Source organism: Penicillium manginii (genome assembly GCF_028828005.1).
Source record: "Penicillium manginii strain IBT 31320 chromosome Unknown utg000011l:1.0-1395921.0:1.0-1396616.0, whole genome shotgun sequence".
In the NCBI taxonomy this organism is placed as follows: domain Eukaryota; kingdom Fungi; phylum Ascomycota; class Eurotiomycetes; order Eurotiales; family Aspergillaceae; genus Penicillium; species Penicillium manginii.
Genome location: NW_026643112.1, coordinates 1,299,167 through 1,323,414, shown reverse-complemented (window position 1 = coordinate 1,323,414; position 24,248 = coordinate 1,299,167). Strand labels below are relative to the sequence as shown.

At 46.7% G+C, this 24,248-nt stretch overlaps 8 protein-coding genes across 8 annotated transcripts; 3 read left to right on the top strand and 5 right to left on the bottom strand.

Annotated features, from left to right (window-relative positions):
- Positions 1-1,943: 1,943 nt before the first annotated feature.
- On the bottom strand, positions 1,944-2,335 carry N7533_013766 (ankyrin repeat domain-containing protein; the record flags this gene model as incomplete). Its single annotated transcript, XM_057110416.1, is given in 2 exon segments — positions 1,944-2,267; positions 2,279-2,335. The coding sequence occupies 2 exon segments, from the start codon at positions 2,333-2,335 to the stop codon at positions 1,944-1,946; spliced, it is 381 nt and encodes a 126-aa protein (XP_056953118.1).
- Positions 2,336-3,100: 765 nt separating this feature from the next.
- N7533_013765 (ankyrin repeat domain-containing protein) lies at positions 3,101-10,657 on the bottom strand (the record flags this gene model as incomplete). Its single annotated transcript, XM_057110415.1, has 3 exons — positions 3,101-3,201; positions 3,254-10,384; positions 10,435-10,657. 3 exons carry the CDS (start codon positions 10,655-10,657, stop codon positions 3,101-3,103), a joined length of 7,455 nt encoding a protein of 2,484 aa, XP_056953117.1.
- Positions 10,658-12,008: 1,351 nt separating this feature from the next.
- N7533_013764 (5'-methylthioadenosine/S-adenosylhomocysteine nucleosidase family protein) lies at positions 12,009-13,181 on the bottom strand (the record flags this gene model as incomplete). The annotated part of the gene is made up of 1 exon (XM_057110414.1): positions 12,009-13,181. The coding sequence occupies one exon, from the start codon at positions 13,179-13,181 to the stop codon at positions 12,009-12,011; it is 1,173 nt and encodes a 390-aa protein (XP_056953116.1).
- Positions 13,182-13,988: 807 nt separating this feature from the next.
- Positions 13,989-15,012, bottom strand: N7533_013763 (5'-methylthioadenosine/S-adenosylhomocysteine nucleosidase family protein; the record flags this gene model as incomplete). Its single annotated transcript, XM_057110413.1, has 2 exons — positions 13,989-14,518; positions 14,586-15,012. 2 exons carry the CDS (start codon positions 15,010-15,012, stop codon positions 13,989-13,991), a joined length of 957 nt encoding a protein of 318 aa, XP_056953115.1.
- A 923-nt stretch (positions 15,013-15,935) lies between these two features.
- N7533_013762 (uncharacterized protein) lies at positions 15,936-17,205 on the top strand (the record flags this gene model as incomplete). The annotated part of the gene is made up of 4 exons (XM_057110412.1): positions 15,936-16,128; positions 16,184-16,491; positions 16,544-16,896; positions 16,944-17,205. The coding sequence occupies 4 exons, from the start codon at positions 15,936-15,938 to the stop codon at positions 17,203-17,205; spliced, it is 1,116 nt and encodes a 371-aa protein (XP_056953114.1).
- A 1,174-nt stretch (positions 17,206-18,379) lies between these two features.
- Positions 18,380-19,273, top strand: N7533_013761 (uncharacterized protein; the record flags this gene model as incomplete). The annotated part of the gene is made up of 1 exon (XM_057110411.1): positions 18,380-19,273. The coding sequence occupies one exon, from the start codon at positions 18,380-18,382 to the stop codon at positions 19,271-19,273; it is 894 nt and encodes a 297-aa protein (XP_056953113.1).
- Positions 19,274-19,298: 25 nt separating this feature from the next.
- N7533_013760 (uncharacterized protein) lies at positions 19,299-19,646 on the bottom strand (the record flags this gene model as incomplete). Its single annotated transcript, XM_057110410.1, has 2 exons — positions 19,299-19,520; positions 19,581-19,646. The coding sequence occupies 2 exons, from the start codon at positions 19,644-19,646 to the stop codon at positions 19,299-19,301; spliced, it is 288 nt and encodes a 95-aa protein (XP_056953112.1).
- Positions 19,647-21,025: 1,379 nt separating this feature from the next.
- N7533_013759 (uncharacterized protein) lies at positions 21,026-22,628 on the top strand (the record flags this gene model as incomplete). Its single annotated transcript, XM_057110409.1, has 2 exons — positions 21,026-21,460; positions 21,987-22,628. The coding sequence occupies 2 exons, from the start codon at positions 21,026-21,028 to the stop codon at positions 22,626-22,628; spliced, it is 1,077 nt and encodes a 358-aa protein (XP_056953111.1).
- Positions 22,629-24,248: the final 1,620 nt, after the last annotated feature.

Below are 24,248 nucleotides of genomic sequence, written 5' to 3'. Positions count from 1 at the left end.
GTGATATGACGGTTATCGCTCGAAGCTATTTTCCCCGCCTATGTGCTTGGGAAACCTAGAGCCTTTCATATAGCCATAGCTATCCGCCTGTTATATCAACTAGCATCATTGGTCTAGTGGTAGAATTCGTCGTTGCCATCGACGAGGCCCGTGTTCGATTCACGGATGATGCATTCTTTTTGCAATTTTGTCTATCTTTATCTCCGATCAATGGTTACTATATGGATTTACTCAATGCAGTTTCCACTACATACGACCATAGGGTGTGGAGAACAGGGCTTCCCGTCCGCTCAGCCGTACTTAAGCCACACGCCGGCAGGTTAGTAGTATGGTGGGTGACCACATGCGAATCCCTGCTGTTGTATGTCCGTGTTCACCCATTTCTTTTTGATTCGTCGGGCAAGTGCCCTTGCCGCTTTAATCTTCAGTCCCTTCAGTCCCGCACCTGAACGCCCTGAAGACCCTGCACGGATGACGTGGCCACTCGGTTAAACCTGCCGTGGATTTTTGTCACCACACATACCCCTGCCATGTTGCCTTCCTCCGGTCTACAGCTGACAGTTGGACAAGATACATTGTTGCCGTCACGACTGCATTGTCCGGGTTTGGCTACCTTATATCGAAAGACGCAGTGAACCTCCTGTAGGCACCAGATGAAAAGGTAGTGAATATTGTGGCCGTTCTTCTTCACTTCTTTCCTACTGCCTCCCTTCCACTCACTCCTATGGATTAATACATCCTGAAAGCGCCAGAATGGACCTGTTATGTTGCATCTCTACTCCACTTATACATAGTATTTGAAATATTTGATCCCGCATCATCATCAAAGTTCTCTCCTCTTCCTCCACACATCCCCGTTAGATTAATATTGATTTTGTCGCAATACTTCGTTCCAACAAATTCTGTAACTGCTTAGAAATAGACATCGTTGTAACATATGGCATGCCACGTGACCTCGCTGCCTACATGTAGATAGCTTCCTTCCTCCTTCCGCCTACTAGTTAAGCTTAATCACTTCGTTAATGGTACCTCAGTTCGTCGATCCCTGATCTTCAGTATCTGTAGCCAGGCCGTGTTACAACCGTAGACATTTATTTGAGGGCTTAATTCGCCTGTAGGTCAATATTAAGCAACTAGGTTTTTCTATTTCAGCAAATTTGCAGAAGTGGCCAATGCATAAAAATGCTTAAGCTCCAGCACCTGTCGATACTCTACTAGATAAGCCTACAATAAATTATGAGTGGTTAGGTTTTGATCTGATCTAAAGATTTTCAGGTAAAAGAAAGATTGGCCAGAGTAGCCCCGGCCCAACTTGAGTCTCTCAGTCTCTATAAACTGCACCTGGCAGTCTGCAGACTCCTCCCACCAGCCTTGGCTAATATATGTTAAAGCGCAAAACTGCTGGTAAGAAGCTCTACATGGACCCAAGATGGATATTGCAGTAGGAAAACGGTTATCGGTTCTGATTTATCGGACTAATATACTAACTTACTGATAGATTTGGCTTTTCTGCTAGTATACAAGAATCATAAGTAAGAAGTGATGAATACTAATAGATAAGTTGTAGGTGGTGTTTTCTTCCATATGCATGGAGGACTCTCATGTAGTGTTGAGAGAATTTCATGAGTTTAATGAGCTTAACATGAAGTTATGAGAGTGATAAAGTCCCTAGTGGGCAATTTGATGGTAGATAGACATCATTATAAAGGCCAGCGTCTGAATATTTGAGTCTGATCATGTAACGGCATGGGCCACTGGACTACATACTGGACCTGATTATGAGAGATCACGATAGGTCATGTGGTCAATGGTAGTGGTGTAGGAGTTTACTTCTACCGATCTTAAGCCTTTTCGTCCGTTCATCCTTCTCTCTAGACTCAGGATCTCGGATTGAATGCACATTATCCTTCATGACTTAGACTCTGTTATTAGAGAGCAGAAGATTAAAGACGATGTATGGTGCCCCTTTGTTGAAGGATTTTGACAGTCTCCTGATGGCCTTTTGACGAGGCGGCCTGGAGAGCATTGCCATAGAAGCCACCCTGCGTATTGATGTCTGCTCCCTGTTCTAGGAGTAATTTGACAATCTCCTGATGGCCTGTCAATGAGGCAGCCTGGAGAGCATTGCCATAAAAGCCGCCCTGCACATTGATATCTGCTCCCTGATCTAGGAGTAATTTGATAATTTCTTGATGGCCTTCTGATGAGGTAGCATGGAGAGCATTACCATAGATGCAATGAATGATCCAGGGTCGGGAGGATTCATTCTGATGTTAACTCCTAGCGTATCATGCTGGTGGTATGCGACACATGACCAAGATATGGCACCTCTCATGGTATGGAGATTATAGGTCAGTTCATGATACCTGTATTTTTATTGATGTACATATACTGACTTTGTATACAGAGTTCTTGCTCAATCCAGCTAATGTCTAGGAGTACACTGGAAAGGCGTGTATTGAGGTGAAGAACGTGAATTTTTCACATATATGGACAAGAGTGTACTAGTGAGCCTACCGCCTTGATGCATCCATCATACAGGAATAGAACTAGAACAGGGAACAGAAATGTAACAGGGATCAGCAAGATTGAAGAAACTGTCAGGATAAGGAATTGATGTACTGGCTAGTACTGAACATGTCCAATAGAAACATATGATTGATTGATTAAAGATCAGAGTGGTTGAACACTCGTGAGAGTCTGTATCATCTAGTTTCGGTGTGTTACGACACCATACTCCGAGTCTACACCGAATACCACACGAATACGTGGAGAATTGGGCGGACGATGAACATCCCACCCAAAAGCGTCTTAGTGGTATTTGACCACTCTTTCCGCTCGACAGAAACTAATAAGGTAATTGGACAAAGGAAATGAGGAACATTATAACAATCCTGCCTCTGCCAGTGCTTCAAACTTCCCCGACCTTAGCGAAAAGGCCCCGTATGATCAAGACAGTAATGAATGATAAGAAAGCTGTGATAGAGACTTTACCAGCCAGTGACGACATCCTCACATTAGTCTTTCCCAAAATGAAAAATTGCAATGTATCCTGGTGGGTCGCACAGATGCTACAGAGAAACTGTAGGCTGATGCAAAGCTAACTCATGAGAATCATCCAGACAACGTGCGCCCATCTCAAAGCACTCCAGGCAGATATCGAAGTTGTCACAGTGACAAATAAGACAATGATGAGAGGCGCTTGAAGCGGAAATTAATCGAGTACATGCATCGCAACTGCCGTTAGTCTCACCTATCAACATCGAGCTAGGTTCCACAGCAGTATAGCCCTCGTAAAGCTCGATGCCTTTTAGTTGAGCAAATTGAATGAGGGCATCAACAACTTTGGGTTTGCCACATCTCATGGCCCACCAGAGCAAAGTGTGACCAAAAGCGTCCTTCGACTGGAGGGAGATACTCTGAATGTTAAGGAACCAATCAACAGCCATCTCATGCCCGTTTCTTACAGCTAAAAAGAGTGGTGTTGACCCATACCGGTCTTCCGTATCGACCACAGCGCCGCGAGAATAAAGCTCATGCAGGATTTGCACGTGGCCTCTCGCAGATGCGAGGGAAAGCGGCGTTCTTCCACAGGCGTCCGCAGCTTCGACGCTAGCTCCATGGTCGCATAGAAATGTGACGACATCGAGATGTGCTGAATCCGATGCTACAGCCAACGGGGTCCAGCCATTGACCATCTTTGTATGAATGTCGACATCCGCTCTGTGGGTGTAGAGAAACTCGACCACCTCGAGGTGGCCATAAGATGACGCAGCATAGATTGGTGTTATTTGGTCTTTGTTAGGCGTATGAATGTCAACATCTGCTCCATGCTCGAAGAGAAACTTGACCACCTCGAGGTGGCCATTAAGTGACGCAGCATTGATCGGTGTCCATTGATCTTTGTTAGGCGTGTGAATGTCAACATCCGCTCCATGCTCGAAGAGAAACTTGACCACCTCAATGTGGCCATTGAGTGACGCAGCATAGATTGGTGTCATTTGATCTTTGTTAGGCGTGTGAATGTCAAGATCCGCTCCATGCTCGAAGAGAAACTCGACCACCTCGAGGTGGCCATTAGATGACGCAGCATTGATCGGTGTCCATTGATTATTATTAGGCGTATGAATGTTAACATCCGCTCCATGCTCGAAGAGAAACTTGACCACCTCGAGGTGGCCATTAAGTGACGCAGCATTGATCGGTGTCCATTGATCAGTATCAGGCGTATGAATGTCGGCATCTGCTCCATGCTCATAGAGAAACTTGACTACCTCGAGGTGGCCATTGAGTGACGCAGCGTAGATTGGTGTCATTTGATCTTTGTTAGGCGTATGAATGTCAACATCTGCTCCATGCTCGAAGAGAAACTTGACCACCTCGAGGTGGCCATTAAGTGACGCAGCATTGATCGGTGTCAATCCATTATTATCAGGCGCATGAATGTCAGGATCCGCTCCATGCTCGAAGAGAAACTTGACGACTTCGAGGTGGCCATTGAGTGACGCAGCATAGATCGGTGTGATTTTGTGTTTATTAGGCGTGTGAATGTCAACATCCGCTCCATGCTCGAAGAGAAACTTGACGACTTCGAGGTGGCCATTGAGTGACGCAGCATAGATCGGTGTGATTTTGTGTTTATTAGGCGTGTGAATGTCAACATCCGCTCCATGCTCAAAGAGAAACTTGACCACCTCGAGGTGGCCATTAGATGACGCAGCATTGATTGGTGTCATTTGATCTTTGTTAGGCGTGTGAATATCAACATCCGCTCCGTGGGCGAAGAGAAACTCGACCACCTCGAGGTGGCCATTAGATGACGCAGCATTGATCGGTGTCCATTGAGCAGTATCAGGCGTATGAATGTCGGCATCTGCTCCATGCTCATAGAGAAACTTGACCACCTCGAGGTGGCCATTAGATGACGCAGCATTGGTCGGTGTCAATCCATTATTATCAGGCGCATGAATGTCAAGATCCGCTCCATGCTCGAAGAGAAACTTGACCACCTCGAGGTGGCCATTAAGTGACGCAGCATTGATCGGTGTCCATTGATTATTATTAGGCGTATGAATGTTAACATCCGCTCCATGCTCGAAGAGAAACTTGACCACCTCAATGTGGCCATTGAGTGACGCAGTATTGATCGGTGTCCATTGATCATTATTAGGCGTGTGAATGTCAAGATCCGCTCCATGCTCGAAGAGAAACTTGACCACCTCGAGGTGGCCATTAAGTGACGCAGCATTGATCGGTGTCCATTGATTATTATCAGGCGCATGAATGTCAAGATTCGCTCCATGATCGAAGAGAAACTTGACCACCTTGAGGTGACCATTAAGTGACGCAGCATTGATCGGTGTCCATTGATCAGTATTAGGCGTGTGAATGTCAACATCCGCTCCATGCTCGAAGAGAAACTTGACCACCTCAATGTGGCCATTGAGTGACGCAGCGTAGATTGGTGTCATTTGATCTTTGTTAGGCGTGTGAATATCAACATCCGCTCCATGATCGAAGAGAAACTCGACCACCTCGAGGTGGCCATTAGATAACGCAGCATTGATCGGTGTCAATCCATTATTATCAGGCGCATGAATGTCAAGATCCGCTCCATGCTCGAAGAGAAACTTGACCACCTCGAGGTGGCCATTAAGTGACGCAGCATAGATCGGTGTGATTTTGTGTTTATTAGGCGTGTGAATGTCAACATCCGCTCCATGCTCAAAGAGAAACTTGACCACCTCGAGGTGGCCATTAGATGACGCAGCATTGATCGGTGTCAATCCATTATTATCAGGCGCATGAATGTCAGGATCCGCTCCATGCTCGAAGAGAAACTTGACGACTTCGAGGTGGCCATTGAGTGACGCAGCATAGATCGGTGTCCATTGATATTTGTTAGACGTATGAATATCCGTATCTGCTCCATGATCATGGAGAAACTTGACCACCTCAATGTGGCCATTGAGTGACGCAGTATTGATCGGTGTCCATTGATCATTATTAGGCGTGTGAATGTCAAGATCCGCTCCATGCTCGAAGAGAAACTTGACCACCTCGAGGTGGCCATTAAGTGACGCAGCATTGATCGGTGTCCATTGATTATTATCAGGCGCATGAATGTCAACATCCGCTCCATGCTCAAAGAGAAACTTGACCACCTCGAGGTGGCCATTAGATGACGCAGCATTGATCGGTGCCAATCCATTATTATCAGGCGCATGAATGTCAGGATCCGCTCCATGCTCGAAGAGAAACTTGACGACTTCGAGGTGGCCATTGAGTGACGCAGCATAGATCGGTGTGATTTTGTGTTTATTAGGCGTGTGAATGTCAACATCCGCTCCATGATCGAAGAGAAACTTGACCACCTTGAGGTGACCATTAAGTGACGCAGCATTGATCGGTGTCCATTGATCAGTATTAGGCGTGTGAATGTCAACATCCGCTCCATGCTCAAAGAGAAACTTGACCACCTTGAGGTGACCATTAAGTGACGCAGCATAGATTGGTGTCATTTGATCTTTGTTAGGCGTGTGAATGTCAAGATCCGCTCCATGCTCGAAGAGAAACTCGACCACCTCGAGGTGGCCATTAGATGACGCAGCATTGATCGGTGTCCATTGATTATTATCAGGCGCATGAATGTCAAGATCGGCTCCATGCTCGAAGAGAAACTTGACCACCTCGAGGTGGCCATTAAGTGACGCAGCATTGATCGGTGTCCATTGATATTTGTTAGACGTATGAATATCCGTATCTGCTCCATGATCATGGAGAAACTTGACCACCTCAATGTGGCCATTGAGTGACGCAGCGTAGATTGGTGTCATTTGATCTTTGTTAGGCGTGTGAATATCAACATCCGCTCCGTGGGCGAAGAGAAACTCGACCACCTCGAGGTGGCCATTAGATGACGCAGCATTGATCGGTGTCCATTGATCAGTATCAGGCGTATGAATTTCGGCATCTGCTCCATGCTCAAAGAGAAACTTGACCACCTCGAGGTGGCCATTAAGTGACGCAGCATTGATCGGTGTCCATTGATTATTATCAGACGTATGAATGTCAACATCCGCTCCATGCTCGAAGAGAAACTTGACGACCTCGAGGTGGCCATTAAGTGACGCAGCATTGATCGGTGTCCATTGATTATTATCAGACGTATGAATGTCAAGATCCGCTCCATGCTCGAAGAGAAACTTGACGACCTCGAGGTGGCCATTAGATGACGCAGCATAGATTGGTGTCCATTGATCAGTATCAGGCGTATGAATGTCAACATCCGCTCCATGCTCGAAGAGAAACTTGACGACCTCGAGGTGGCCATTAGATGACGCAGCATAGATTGGTGTCCATTGATCAGTATCAGGCGTATGAATGTCAACATCCGCTCCATGCTCGAAGAGAAACTTGACGACCTCGAGGTGGCCATTAGATGACGCAGCATAGATTGATGTCCATTGATCAGTATCAGACGTATGAATGTCAACATCCGCTCCATGCTCAAAGAGAAACTTGACCACCTCATGGTAGCCATTAAATGACGCAGCATAGATCGGTGTCATTTGATATTTGTTAGACGTATGAATATCCGTATCTGCTCCATGATCATGGAGAAACCTGACCACCTCAAGGTGGCCATTACGTGACGCAGAATAGATCGGTGTCATTTGATGTTTGTTAGGCGTATGAATGTCAAAATCAGCTCCCTGAGCGTAGAGAAACTTGACCACCTCAATGTGGCCATTGAGTGACGCAGTATTGATCGGTGTCCATTGATCATTATTAGGCGTGTGAATGTCAACATCTGCTCCATGCTCGAAGAGAAACTTGACCACCTCGAGGTGTCCACCAGACGACGCAGCATAGATTGGTGTCCATTGATCAGTATCAGGCGTATGAATGTCGGCATCTGCTCCATGCTCATAGAGAAACTTGACTACCTCCAGGTGACCATTAAGTGACGCAGCATAGATTGGTGTCATTTGATCTTTGTTAGGCGTGTGAATGTCAACATTCGCTCCGTGGGCGTAGAGGAACTTGACCATTTCGAGGTGGCCATTAGATGACGCAGCATAGATTGGTGTCCATTGATTGTTGGTAGAGGTATGAATATCCGTATCTGCACCATGGTCGTATAGAAACCTAACTACTTCGAGGTGACCCGAATCAGATGCTACAGCCAACGGGGTCCACCCATTAACCGTCTTTGTATGAATGTCCTTATCTGCTCCATGATCGTAAAGAAACTTGACCACTTCAAGATATCCATGACGTGACGCAACGTATATCGGTGTCCGGTGATTGTTGTCAGGGATATTGATATCGGTGTCAGCTCCGCGGGCGTATAGGAATTTGACTACCTCCAGATGGCCACCTTCTGATGCTGCAAACATTGGTGTTTCACCATCTCCATCAATAACACCCAAGTCAGCTTTGTGGCACCAAAGAAATTTCACCATCTCAAGTTGTCCATGAGCAGCTGCTCGATGCATAGCTGATTTGCCTCGCACATTCACTTTCCTGACCACTGCTTCCTGATGTTCGCTGCGATCCCAGTTCAATATCCCTTGTAGCCACTTTCCCAAGTGGTCTGAAATTATTTGACCTGACCTTGTCCTCGGTGATCGGATTTCCGATGGCTGGACTGTGGGTAGCTCGGCACTTCCTAACGCACCCATGATGAGAACCAGCATCAGTGAACAAATATGCTCAAGCCCTAGAGCCACGCTTCTAGTCACAGGCAATCCCAACAGGTTTTCAAGTGTGCCTATCCTGATCGGCAAGCCCATAATTCTCTCTGCCATACTCAACAGCCCGTGCTCTGCTGCCAAGTGCATTAAGGTAGTTCCTGCTTCCCGACCTTCTTTGGTCTCATTCTCGATGATTTTGCCAACTCTTAACCAGGATTCAACCGTTCTTAGGGATGGCCAATTGACAAAACATCCAAATCCTTTCACTTCTGCTTGAGTGGCGTGATCGAGCCAGTGCCTTGCTGCATAGTTCAGAAATATGAATTTCGATGGCAATTCACTACTTTTCCCAATCGATGCCGACTTTATCTCTTCTAGCGACAAGTAACAGATGCATGTATTGGCAAGGAGGGAATGAGCTGTCTTTTCCAGGCCTTCTCTCACGTTCAGTCTGGAGTTAAGATACTCTAAACCACACTTATCCATGAAATCCTTCACCGTTTCATGATGAAATGCGACAAGAGCTCGGGCATGGGGCGTTTCTGCATCTGCAACTTCGATCAAACCTTTTCCCAGATGTAAGATCCGTTTCCTCATCTGTTGGTCACTAATAGTGATCGCCAGGTGTTCTCGGTCTCCAAACTCCTTGGTTGGTTCGGCAAGGTCACCAAGATCAATTGACATTGCAATCCTCATCTCCTCCAAGAATAATGGTCGACAGGAGAAGCGTATCCACTGGAATAGCCTTCCCGCTTCTAGCAGTTCCTCGTCTTTGAGATTTTCAAGCAAAGCTTTGTAGAGTCCGTTCAATTCTCTTGGGCAGCTGAAAATCTGTGAACCAATGTATCTCAGGGAAAACCCTTGGCCACTCATTTCACGAACACGATTGACAACTAGAATAACCCAGAGGAACAAGCCACCTGTTTGGCTGAAAAGAGAGTTCTTGAACTCAATTATATCCGACTCTTCCTCTCCCGTAATGCGCAACTCCTGCTCCACATATTTCTGAATGTCATGTTGATTTTTCTCCTCGATGCGGATGTAAAAGTCTACCATGAAGCTCTCATCAGGATAGAGACGGCAGGTGAGGAAAATCCTTGGACGATCTGATCTTTCCACATTCTTCCCTCTGATTCTGTGGAGAAAGCTGATAAGCCGACTCCTCTCTTGGTCCAGGCACTCATCAACAGCGTCAACGAAAATTGAGGTTTTACTCCCAATGGAACCATCAAGTATAAGCATCTCAAATATGCTTTGTAACTCATTTTGATGCCACCTGAGACTGCCACTCTTTCTTCGTTCAGCGGACTCCCCAATCATGCGTTTGCGACAAAAGTCATGAAAAGACAACTTGGAGGTCGAATCCTGCTCTATCAACTGAAGAAGAAGGGAGCGCAAAAAGCCTTCCATGTTCTTTTGAAGAGCAATACCACTTCCATGGAAAAGAAAACGGAGTACTACATGTTGTGGCGTGACCCTTTCTCCGAACTCCTTCCCCGCAACGAATTTCAATAGCGTGGACTTCCCGGAGCCGGGGTTGCCCCTGACGAGGAGAAGACCACGTTTTTCGACCCAACGCAGGTACTCAGGTGTCTGAAATAACCATTCGCAAGTGCCCTGTGTCTGCGTATCCAAAATAGACTCTTTGTACCCAAATCCTTCGAATGCAAGTGACTCGAGGCAGCCTTTGTTGTCAGCAAAATACTTAGTAGTAACTTGGGAAATGACCGCTCACTCTCCAAACCCAGGTCCTCGATCATTCTAGATCTGATAACACCATGTTCTCCCACGTGGCTTGGTCCTGCGCCCTCTTCCCTCAACAAGCGTGCCAACGCTCTCGATTTACCCTGTCCTTTTGATTTCTCACTCACAAAGTGAGCGGTTCCATTGATGGTGACTCCGTTGAATTGGTTGGATCGGCTGCTCAAGCTTCCACTGAAGTGCTGTGTACCCTTCATGATCTGTGTATTTTACGTGTAGATAAGGGTTGGGATTCAATCGTAATTCTTAGCTGTTAATGAGGCAAGTGGAAGAACAAATTCATACTCAAATGGGCGAAGAGGGGTGAGAGAAGTTGGTTGAGGTGTACTAAAATGCACGTGCGAATCAGAGCGTAAAATGTTCCATCTTTCGGAATACCCTTACCAAACATACAAATGTATATGATCAATCAAGGTATTAATTACCGACATGTGATCAAATGCATGACTCAAAATACTGATTAGTTAATTATCCAATCTTAGTTGCTGACGTATGGGGGTCTTACGTAAAATAATCTGCGAGGTGATTATTCCACATTCATAACAATCGCATGCGGGGCATTGAACTTATCACATTGCCAAGGATTATCATAACCGAAGTAAGATAAAGCACATAATTTCCATCAATCAACTTGATCAACCATCTCTCAACCTTCTTTCATCATTCTGCTATATCCTCTTCGGTCTTTTCTCTCGATCATACAGTCGCGGCACCGCGCTCATCAACACTCTCTTGGTTCCGAGGTCGATGCGATGATTGCGATGTTTGATGAAATTTGAGGGCAGGGAGATCAGCCTCGGCCGGGTCCTGGCGATACCAACAGCTATACCTTTGGTCGAATTTGGCAGCACTCAGTGGTTCTAGTCCACTTACCTCGAAAGATATCAGCATCGGAAGCATCAGCCAATCTGCGGTCCAGTTTCCCATCCATGCGACTGGGCTTACTCGTGGGTATATGTGGCAGTGTGCCCCTCTCCGGTAGACAAGAGATTTTTCTAGGAGATGTTATCATTAGTACTCAAATCGTCCAACTCGATTTTGGACGGTTATATCCACACGCCTTTGTCCGGAAGAACAGGCTGCAAAACAATCTCGGCAGACCATACCCAGAGATCTGCGGGTTTTTGGCCAAACTCCAAGGACGGAATGCACATACTGATGTCAAGAAATCTATGTATGCGGGCCTTGCTACCGTTTCCAAATCCGCAAATTTTGCGCCCTCGAAACGTCCGGGTAGAGTTACAGACATACCTTTTGATGCGAACTACAGCCATAAGCATGCAGATCCAGAAGCATGTATACTTTGCGCCAAGAATTATTTTGCCCAAACCACCCCTCCATCAAAAGCACGCCTTTGCCATGTAAGTAAAGAAGAACGCATTCGACACCTTAAGTCATCATATAGACGGCAATAATAAAAACAGATACTGCATCACGAGCTTCGTCAGAAGCAGTCGCATATAGTTACTAGGCGATGACTTTCATATTGCTGCTAGCATAAAGTAACTCCGTATCTGTGGAACATTTCGTAAACACGGCGCTGTAGGATTAGAAGTTGAACGATCTAGCTGTATAAATACCACCGTTATGGACGTTTTTTCCAGCCGTGAAGTTGCCACTGAAGACTTGCTGTATCCGTGATGAAGCAGATTCTTTGCCATTAAATTTATCCTCCGTTGGTCTTGGTGATTTTCTCCATAGCTTCAGCAAACCTTTTGCGCATGTCGCTGCTGTTGCTGCGGCATAAAGCTGCCAGTCCTTATTCTTGTGGCTATCAGCATAATCACAAACCCCTTTAACCACAATTGTCGGAACCATGTCCCACAAGCCGGCCGCTTCCATTTCAAAGCCGATCACACCTTCCTGTTCGGCAATGCGGTCGCGGTGTAATGCAGATTTGATAACCTGATCCCCTGACGCTAATCCACCAAAATGTACTGCCGGATAGCAGGACGAATCCCTGTGACCTTCATCGTTTATGGCCTGTATTCGAGTTCGAGATATCACCTTGCTGAAATCACACCCAAGCTCGGCACAAGACATGGCTGAGGCTTTGGCACAGACATCATTGTCGGGGCTTATGCATAGGGAGCATGCATTTTTGTCTGCATGCTTATGACTGTAGCTTGCTTCAAAGAGGATGTCTCTATTGGTACCAGGGTAAATTGTTGATTTGAAGATAGAGGCAAGGTCTACTCGCATTGAATCTCTGATATCGATCTGGGCGGCTTGACTCTGGAGTTTAGACAAGAACCCGCTGATCTCCTGGCTCGGCCTACTGAGATTGTCCTGCAGGGCGCTCTTGCGGACTAGAGTGTGCGGGTATAGCCTCGTAAGATCGATTTGGACAATGTGTGTGCCGATAATAACGTCTCCCAGAATAATTTCTGGTTTGCGACTTGCGGAGACGGGAGCCCCGCCGCATACACCGACCAGTAAGCCGACGCGGATATATGGAAAACTGAACCGCAAGCTGGCGGCGACGCTGGACGCTGATGTCTTGCCCATGCGAGGCATGTGGACCAGAACGACAGGGTGTTGATGAATCCGACCAAAAGTATAACTATTGGTGTCGTTATGACACCTCTCATACCGATCTTCCGGCCAAATCTCATCAAACACCGCAATCATCGCGTCAGCTTCAACGCCAAGGGTACAGAAAATTGCAATTTCAGAACCATGATGATCTTGATGTCTTTTTGTGAATTCTTTATTCGGCATGGCTAAGTGTAACGGTCTGGACAGCCTCAAGATGGTAGTGTCTATAGTGGAAGGTGATCAATGAGCTCACTCGTGAGGGGAATGACACGAGGCTGAAATCGAATGCTCAATATCACGTGCTACGTGTTGCCTGCATACTCTCTCATCCCACATCCCACTACGGATGTCAGCTACCCCGCATACGGTTGAATCTCACTGCCGTCACCTTTTCAGTTTAACTTAAGATTGAATAGCTATATGCGGCAGCTCATGAGCTCTTTGCTCTACTATTAAACCCTCGACGACTTGGAGTTTACGCCGCGCCTCTAAGCACGGGAATAACACAAAGATTCGACGATGACTTGAGGAGTGAAGCCCCACAGCTGACTGGCAACCATTTTAACGGCCCTTTTTTCCTTTCTGTAACGCATGACAGGAAAAGGCACCACCCGAGATCTATGCAAAGCAACTCAAAATCGGAGTACCCAGGATGTATTCAGGATGAGTTCAGTGAGATAGCTGGATCTGTCCAGAGCAGAACCTGGGACTTGAATGGTTAGTGAATTGAGCTTCAACCTTTGGTATCTACAAGCTGATTCAGGAAAGATTGTATCCAATCACTTGTATTTGACGAATCAAACGACAGGGAAAGAGGAATAGAAACGCAAGCAGTCAGTACTTGTGAATGGCTCTTGAAATCACCGAAGTACCTGAGTTGGATCGACGAACGCGGCTTACTTCTGATCAGAGGAGAGCCTGGATGTGGAAAATCTGCTCTCCTCAAGTTTGCATTGGGTCAGCAAACAGAAGACGTTAATCCTTCAGGCTCTATCGTGCTGTATCTAGTGCCCTCTTAGTCTCTTGGACCTCCGCAACCGGCACATACGCCAAAAGCTCCTTGGAATATGCAGCAGCAGTGGCTGAGGCATAGCGTTGCCATCGATCATTCTTATGAGAATCGGCGTAGTCACAGATCCCTCGGATCACAAGGCAGGGAAAGTGATTCATCAGGCCGGCTGCTTCCATCTCAAAGCAGATAAAATCCTTGCCGAGATCAGCAACAATACTATCGCGTGTAGAAGCGTCTTTGACAAGTGTGTTGCCGGATGCAATGGTTCCGTAGTGGATATCAGGGTCGGCAGTGTCTCGAGGATCACGATAAACCTCGCCAGCTGTGTCACATCCCTGACAATCCGGGCCAGGGATATAGTCACATGAAGCTTTAAAGAGGCGGTCGTTATCAAAGCCCTGGTGAGCATAGCCGGGATTTTTCTTGGTTCTCTTGCCCATCTTCGGGTTGCTCTCCAACATCACTTGAAGGAGATAGGGAACGTCGGAGTCTTTCCGCTCGTGACGGGCTTGAATGCTAGTAAGCGCATTGAGGAGAACCGCTGGGGGGGCGTCCAAGGAATCCTTTTCGCTCACACTTGCCACCCGACTTGGCCTTAATAAAGTCGTACTGGCAGACGCCGCCGGTGGTATCGCAGGGCTGGCTCACGACGATGTCACCTAGTCGGATATCTTGATCCTGATCCGGTCGAGCGACCCCCCCCCCTATACCTACCAAGAGACCGATGCGAATAGATGGCAGAGAGGCAAGAAGGCCAGAGGCTGTGGTCGCAGCAGAGGTGGTTCCGTAGACCCCGGAGGCCAGTGCGGCAATTACGATGTTGTGCTCTCCCACGCGGCCCCATGTATAAACGTTTGAGTCGGTTTGGTGTCTAGTGAAGCCAGTTGGAGCTCTATGTTCCTCGTCAAGCATTGCTTCTGCAGCGGCCCGCTCGATGGGAAGAGCAGTGATCCAGGCGATCGTATAGGACTCGGGGCTATCGAGAGCGTTGTGGGATACCATGGTGTAGAGGGAGGCACACGAGGCTGTCAGATGGGGTTAGACGGAGACGCGTAACTGCAGGATATTGTTTATCACTGTCAGTCAAATGGCGCAAGCGTATCAGTTTTCATAAAGGACTGTAGCTGTAGAGTAGGGAAGCAAGCTGGAAAAGGACAAGGTTGGGGCCGGGCCACAACACCAGGCTCTCGCCAATAACAAACCCGGGTTGGAGGCTGTGGACCATGAGCACTTACATGCAAACCCCTCTTGCTGGCTGGACGACATGATTGGGAGTGGTCAACGCCAAGCCTCCTACGATGTTCAGCGTTGTTGTGGGCCTGCAGGTGGTTATGCTAGAACAGCAGTCTTGGGCAGAAAGCGAGCCAGGTCGATTACTGACAAAACAGGCTTGAGTCGGGTCGCGAAACATGAGGCTGTGGCCAAGACATTGTCTGTCTCTCCGATAAAGGTGGGGCAGGAGGCAGATTCCTAGGCTAAATATTAGGTTACCTCCACGGCGCTAAAGCAGGGTGGCAGATTGGCGGTAACCCACATACTACGGGCGGGACATGCCGTTGTGATCTTCTATCGTTGTCTTATCACGTGGATCCACCACTTATCACGTTTTCCTTCACCAATCATCAGGGCTTAGTAACCGCTCACCTTCGGCGTGAAGAGCTTCCCTAAGCACGGAAATAGAAAAAAAGAGAAGGAAAATCTTAACTACATACCTTGCCGGCGGTACGAGAAGAAGTTGGCTGGACGGAGCTGTGGAAAATGTCTTGTCATGCATCAAAGGCTTTTCGTGAATGAGAGATTTCGTTCGCCAAGATATATAAATCCGCAACACCAGTCCTATATTATGGTACTATCTTATTTGATCGTATTTGAAAATTGTTTTAACTAAATCTTCCTGTCATATTTGCTAGTACAGTATCTGGAACATGTCTTCTCACGCCTTTTCGGATGTAGAGGGAAACATAAGCCCCTATATCGACCGAGATGAGATCCAGTCAAGTCTCCTTAATTGGCGAGCTCCGTGGGCAATGAGTTGGAAAATGGCAACGCAGTTTCCACATTTCAAGTCCGGTTCAAGAGATTTGAAAGATATATCCAACAGAGATGGTCCTCTCTTAAGTAGGTGAAGCTGATGACTGTCTTTATAAACAGAAATGGATCTGATGCTATCTAGGCGTCTACGAAAAAGCGGCGCAATGTATTTTTCTTTGTCTGAGAAGTAACGAAGACTTCTATGCTATTCAAATCCCGTGCATGCGACCGGGGAAACGTCGGATTAAAAGCAGACAAATAGAAGAACATGATGGAGTTTTTCGATGTAAATCCGGTGGAGAAATATATGAGCCGCCGATTATCAAAAAAGACGGATTTGAGGACGACAGTGCTATATGGACTAGAATGAAGCAGGTGTATTTCAACGAGTCTGGTTCATGGAAGCGATGGCTCCCATTCTACGGACCAACTGCAGTGCGAGAAGTTGAGGTATGCTTTCCCACCCTATCTAGCAGCTCCCAGCTAAGCTTTAAGCTCCAAGTTTCAATTTGTGGGGACAAATAACGTGGCTAGACGCTTTCAGATATTCGAGTTGACGCACGTTAACGAGGAAAAGACCCGAGCGAAAGCTGATCAGACAATTGCTTCGGTACCGAACGAAGTTGACTATGAATATGACAACGGCTGCATGGGATTCCAACACAGCACGAAATGTCCGGCATCGTTCGATGGTGACAGCGAGTGCATCTTAGATATGGCGGATGATGCTCTTCATTTAAAAAGGAGGCTTGGTATGCTTTTCCTCCTAAAAGATTGCGCAAGGGATCCGCGAAAGGCAAACGGGCTGAATACCTTGGAGGGGATGGCTCAAGAGGGCTGTATATATGATTTGACGTACGATATTGATTCTATTCTAGATCGAAACGCTAACACGGACTTAGGAAAATCAATATACCTCGGCGTCAACAACCATATACCCATGCAGACAAGATAAGGGGACTTGAGATTACGATGGGTTGGCAGTCTGAGCTCATAGATTTCAATTTACCTCGCTTTATTACGTGGACATGGCTCTGTCTAGCTATAATCTGGTCTGCTGTGATAATATGGGGAGGCGAAACAAAGGATTGGAGTGGTGCCATGGCTTTTGGACAACTTCTAGCGGCATGTTTATCAATAATTGCACTCCACGCTAGTAAATGAGATCGTCATTCTTCAATCGAACAATTTATTCAATTCATATAGGACTTTTCGGCTGCCTGCCCACTTCCACTGCTGGATCGTACTTGATCACGTGGGTTTATTCGCCCAAATAGTTTGCTCAGTGTTATCCTGATGAAAGACCATACGAGAGTATCCTTATAGGTAAACGCTCGAATTGCTAAAAACTTACCCTATAACGCTTTCCCATGTTTATTTCAGGATTTTCTGTACCTCTCGCGATTTTACTAGACAACACTGACTGCATTTCAATATCTACCGATTCGTGAACTCGCGGTCTTGGCGTCTGCCTCAGGCCGAAGTGTAGGAACCGCGGCCAGTGGAAAAGCGTTTCCCCGATACCGTTAACTCCTTTCTTTGAGCGAAACGTCCTCGATAATCAGAGCTTATTCGCGGCCCCTTTCAAAGGCAATGAAGAGAGCTGTACCCTGCAATTTCCTGGGCTCAGGACCGTGGAATCGTCGCCATGTTGAAGCCCCGCTCACTTCTACGAGGCGATATTACATATGATGCTGCAAAGGACAGTGACGCTAATATTCTCCACGAGTTAGGCTACAGAGATCAGAAGATCCGATTTTTTACCTACCTGTACCGAAATCGAGAGCTGATTAAGTCGCTCATTACCAGACATCTTGGTCTTGCGTCTCGAGATCTGTGTCATCTTGTGGATGTGGAGGACTGGATACATGGAAGTTTCAATGTTTGCATTCGGGCTGATATCTTTGACTCGGCAGGAGCGGTCGGGAGACAAGTGATGATTCGATTTCCTCTACCGTATAGGATTGGGGAGAATTCTTGCCCTGGAAACGCGGATGAGAAAGTCCGTTGTGAAGCTGGAACCTATACATGGCTTAAGGAAAATTGCCCGGCTGTACCTATCCCCCGTCTTTATGGATATGGGCTTTCGAGCAGCAAAACTGTATCATTCTCCTTAATTCCCCCAGAAATTTGGACCCCCGCTTATCATTACACCTAGTTCATTGAATTCAACAGCCTGCCTTTCCTCTCTCGCAACATCCAGCGTCTGCGCCGAGTGATTTTACGGACACTAGGATATCAAGTTCCATCCTTCTACGCTGAGAATCTCAGCGAACCTCATAATATTCTCGGCCAACCTTACATTATCATCGAATATGTCAGTCAATCAAGCGGCAACATGCTTTCTACAACATGGGAGGAAGGGCGCTTCAACCCGACTCTGCGCTCCAATCTGTTCCGAGGCCTTTCTCGCATTATCCTCACTATGGCACGAGTTCCACTACCTAAGATTGGATCTTTTACTATCGATGATGACGGCTATCTAATATTGAACAACCGGCCTCTTACCATGGAAATCCAACAATTGGAAAACGAAAGAATTCCAGTGAATATACACCGGGGTACGACACATCTTGGTATAGAATCTTTTATTCACGACGCTCTTTCTCTACACGAAAGTCGTCTTCGCTATCAGCCAAACGCACTCAACAGTCGTGAAGACGGACTCTATCAAGCGTCTGCACTAATGGTCATGAGAAGCATCTGGCCTTGTCTCTTTAACCGGGAGCTTTTTCGGGGGCCTTTTCTTTTCAACCTCACAGACCTCAACCAAAGCAATATCTTTGTTGACAATAATTGGAATATTGTACGGCTAATAGACCTGGAATGGGCTTGTTCTCAACCTGCTGAGATGATACATCCTCCATACTGGCTAACAAACCAAGCCATCGACTTGATCGACTCAAGTGAATATGAGGCCCTCCACACCGAATTCATGGACATATTTGCGGAGGAACAGAGGAGTTCCGACCCCTTTCAACTGTACCCGACAATGAAGAAAGGACTCGAGAATGGCACATTCTGGTATTCTCTTGCTCTTACGAGTCCTTCAGCCTTTTCCACAATTTTTTATGACCATATTCAGCCTAAGTTTACAAATAGCCATGGTATACCCGAGTTTTGGAGCATCACGATGCCATATTTTTCCTTGGATACAGCCGCCTTGATTCAGCAAAAGGTTAAAGACAAAGAGAGATATGACGTTTCTCTACAAGAAGCATTCCGATGCTAGATCACTGCTTCCCGCATATCTGCAATTATTTTTGTTGGTTTTGACTTTGTCCCTGACTTTTGTTTTCGTCCTTCTTCAATTGCTCTGCTGCGGCCTGGAGACTTGCTATTGCCTTTCCACCTCTCTTTTGCTGCGCGGCCTTTCCGGAAGAAGAGAGCTGGTTCATAGATTTTGCATCCATTTTCATAGCGACACTTGCTTCTTCGACTTTGCCATCATAACTTGAATCTGATGCTCGATCCGCCATCTAGAGGCAACATGTTGAGTAAATCTTTTGCAGAATTAAGAAGTTTCGTTAGAATCTTACCGCCGGCAAAATAGGGTCTGACTGGAAGGAAATATTCGGACCAAATGGTAAAAGAGCATGTAGCATTTGCTGAGGCCGTAGGAAGGATGCGCAAGCTGTGGTAGGGGAGGCCCTTATGTATATTCTCTTCCGTTTTGGCCAATATCGTTCGCGAGTGGGGCTATGTGCCTATAACTATACCCCGCTCTGCCTCTTATGTCTCTGGTGGCCCATTAATGCACATTTGATCCTAAAAAGACCAATTAGAATGATCTTCTACCCGCTTTAGTCCACGGCCTGAAGCATAGCCAAACATTGGCCCCTCCGTGATCGTATCTTAACTTGGAGGTAGCCGCTTGTGGTGGCCCGTGCCACAGGATGCACGTCTCGTGCCAACCAATGAGGAAGACTTTCCACCCGCTTGGCTATGAAGGGGTTGGAATCCCCTCAATACTTGAAGCCCCCAAAGTAGGTGATGCATGTGATTACGAGTTCACAGCCACGAGCTACTTGTGCACCCACCAACTATACGACTTGGCGTAGATAGACAATGTCCAGACCAACGGTGTTTGAAAAATGACCAATCATGCCTTCCTCCCCAATATTGGGGGTCATTTAGGGGGGGGATTAGCAACGGTCGGATTCAGCGAAATTAGTTTTGAGATACCAGTCGAACCATTTTGTTAGTCCCCTTCACAAATAGATCATTGTAGGCTCTTCTTCAAAGTCTCATTCCAAGCGGCCACCAGAAAACGGCACGGTCCGTGGTGATCAGGAACCACTTCCCTTGGTGGGTATGTGATGCAAAGCGCTTTTAACCTCGACAAACCGAATTACTTCATCCTGCTCACAGCTAGGCCTAGATGGTTATTTCCTTTCGGTAGGAATTGAAAAAAAAAAGAAAAAACAATCCACCAGATTTCGGCTTAAAAGAAGCAAGTATTTAGGTGGGCATCGCTGGTGAAAAGGCAAGCGAGAATCATCTGACGACTTTTCAGCTTCCTGTCCACTCCTTGAAACTGCCGAATCGTATTAATCCTTGGAGACAATTCCTTATGCAGTCTGGGCCAGCGGCTACTACGAACGGCACGGACCGTGGTGATCTTCTATCGCGGCCCATTGTCAGGTCCCACCGCCCACCACCCGTCTTTTTTAATCACCAATTGTGAGGGTTTTGTAACCACTCCAGTTCGGTGCGAAGGACCCTTTGATTTCGACGAATAGAATTAATACGAATGTTAAGGATAGACCTTTAGCTCCTAGTTGCTTAGTCATGTTCGGGCGGTGGGTTAGTTAGTTAACATGTGATTTTATTCTGGATAAACATTCCACCGGCACCGAATCATCCTTTCACAAACTTGGTGATCATATCATCCCCCTATCCTGCAGTTGAAGACTCGGGTGCTCCCCGCTGTGTTCGTTGTACCGATCACGACAAATCCGACGGATTAGCTTTCTCTCTCAACATGGCAGGCCTTCCTTTGCTGAAGGGAAACACCATTTCCTTGGACGATGCTCTGACCGACGACGACAACATCTTGCACCGCTTAGATTATCCGCAGAAGCTGAAAGCCTTCTGTTCAGACCTCCTTACCCACCAACGTGACATAGAATCCTTAGTCTCATTCCATCTTTGTGTGAAACATTGTCAGGTTGCCGACGAGGCAGATTGGTTATTCGGAAGTTATAATGTTTGCATTCCGGTCTATATAGGTCGGCAATCAGAGGAACGTGTCCTTTTCCGTGTCCCGCTGCCTTTCAAAATAGGCGAAGAGACTTTCCCTGGGAATACCAACGAGAAACTGCGCTGCGAAGTCGCCACATATATTTGGATACGTGAGAATTGCCCAGATGTTCCAATACCTTCTCTCTATGGGTTCGCCTTTTCTAATGGACGAGCTGTAAGTAAGCCTGTGCTATTGACTCGCCTTAAAAGGGCTGTGATTAACTTTGCTCTCTTAGTTTGCTCTAGAGAATTGTATGAATTTATTTACAAGATGGCGTTGGCGTATTAAACGAACCATACGATTATGGTTTGGATGCCCAAACACCTGTCCATTTGTCGGTACAAAGAATAACAGTGCCATTGAAACGGGATATATGATCATCAGCTTCGTTAAGAGTGGGCGTATGCTCTCAGATACCTGGGCAGAACATCTTCTGACGGACAAGACACGAAGACATACTCTTTTCAGTGATATCTCGAAGATCATGATAAGATTGAGCCGGATCCAATTTCCACGAATTGGGTCTTTAAGCTTGGATGACGAGGGTTTCATAAAATTAATGAATCGCCCCCTTACATTACGACTCCAAACATTAGAGAATGAAGGGATTCCCACGATACCTAGAAGCTCTACGTACCAGTGCGTGGAACCTTATATTCTGGACCTTTTACATTGTCACGACAACCGCATACATTATCAGCCAAATGCTATCCACGATCTTAATGACGGGCAGGAACAGCTCTCCGCGTTGACCATGATGAAGGGTCTTTTGCCCCAATTCATTTCTAGCCAATATCGTGACGGTCCATTTATTCTTTCACTCACAGACCTTCATCCAAGTAATATCTTTGTCGATAAGGATTGGCACATCACATCCTTGATTGATTTGGAATGGGCCTGCATTTTCCCAATTGAATTACAAACACCACCCTACTGGTTGACTGGTCGACCTATCGATGATATTGAGGACGGAGAGCATCTCCAAAAATTCCAAGAAGTCATGACTGAATTCATAGATGCGTTTGAAGAACAGGAACAAAGATCCCAGAGTTCTGCTCCCTCCCGGGCCGAGATCATGAGGAAATGCTGGGATAGAGGAAGTTTCTGGTATTTCCAAGCGCTTCACAGCCCGAAAGGTCTGCTTCGTGTATTCAACGGGCATATCCAGCGCATTTTTTGTGAGGAGCATTGCACTCAGCGAGTCTTTGACCGGACAGTCAGTCCATATTGGACCCCAAGGGCGGAAGAATTCATCCAAGCGAAGGTTATACAAGAGACGGAGTATAAGAGTCAATTAAGGAGGCGATTCAGTGAAGATGATAAAACATGCACTTTCGCGTAATTGTACCCTGCTGAACACGTCCAAGTCAATAGTCAATACCTGTCTCCGTCTTCGTGTTATCACGATTTGTATTGTTTATGCAAGCACCCGTTTCTCAGCCCGTTTTATTTGTCTGTCTCTTTTTTTGTGCTTCCGATCCTGAAGATAAGACTTGGCCAATGTTTGGATTGTTGGCGATTTGCTGAGAGGGTAGTTCAATGTCTTTTTTCCCTCGAGCTCTGCGAGCTTCTTCGCCCGAAGACATGGACATATTGATGAGCTGATTCTGCTCGATTCTCCTTGAATCAGAGACATCTTTCCCCTTTTGGTCACTCATGTTGTCTATTTATTCTGCGAGAGAGCATATCGGAAACTAGCAAAATATAACATGAAGAAAGAGGCCATCGCAAACAGTGTTCGTGGAGCGGGGTCGAGATGGTGACATATCTCTCGAGCCCTCATGCGGCCTCTGTGACTTCGGAAACCTAGAAATGAATCGACCTTTGAAAAGGGTGACGGCCAATCATGGGAGAGCCGCCCTCCTCCCACAAGAACTGCATTATTGCATGGCGGCCCGTGCCTACACGATGCACCAATTGTGATCCCAGTCGAATTACTCCAACCAGGCTCACTGTTTGCTAGCCTTGCACTAGTTGGCTGGTTTATTGGCTCATGGAAGTTGCATTGCAGAAGTTGCCCATGTTTGCCGCGAACTCAAAATGATGACATACTGCTGTCTTCGGATTACCCCACCAAACATTTGTAAAGCAGCCGTGGATCTCACGCGCGACCTGTCCGTCCTTCTTTCTTTTGCTGACTTTCCCCTTTCCAAGCTTTCAATCTTCGGATTACCATCGACTCCCACGCGAAAATCGTTTTTAGCGCTCGGGAGAGACCATTCGTTCAATGCTATGTATTCAACCTTGCGAACAATATACTACAGCGTCAATGATTCTGGCATTTTGACGAGTTTCTCTCTTTGGACCCTTTTGAGATGCAAACCAGACCACAAGAGTTTTTCTTGCTCTCGGCCGCTCTCACCATATTTCTTTTTTTGGTTGCGTAGCGCGCTTCGCATCGGTGACTCCCCAGCTTCTCACTCCGACTCCACCTGCAATGCGAACACTGCAGGTGGGTACTCACTTTTGGAGCGCTCTCTTCTCATTTGTGTATCAAGCTAATCCATCTCCACCTGCAATGTTCGGACACTGCAGGTGGGTACTCGCTTTTGGAGCGCTCTCTTCTCATTTGTGTATCAAGCTAATCCATCTCCACCTGCAATGTTCGGACACTGCAGGTGGGTACTCGCTTTTGGAGCGCTCTCTTCTCATTTGTGTATCAAGCTAATCCATCTCCACCTGCAATGTTCGGACACTGCAGGTGGGTACTCGTCTTGGGGGTATCTTCTTCCTATTTGTGTAACTGCTCTCCACCTACGTAGATACACCCCGTACAGAATGGACCAAGGTCAGATGAGGTCCACCTCTTTCTGTACATAGTGTGGAGTACACTAAAACATGTATGCACCTGCAGTGGCCGAATGGGTTCTATGCAAGCCCATCAAGCGTTCAGCTATCTTCCCTGCGTAAAACATACGTATTCGACCAGTCAGCCCTAGAAATCAAGCGCCACTAGGAAGAT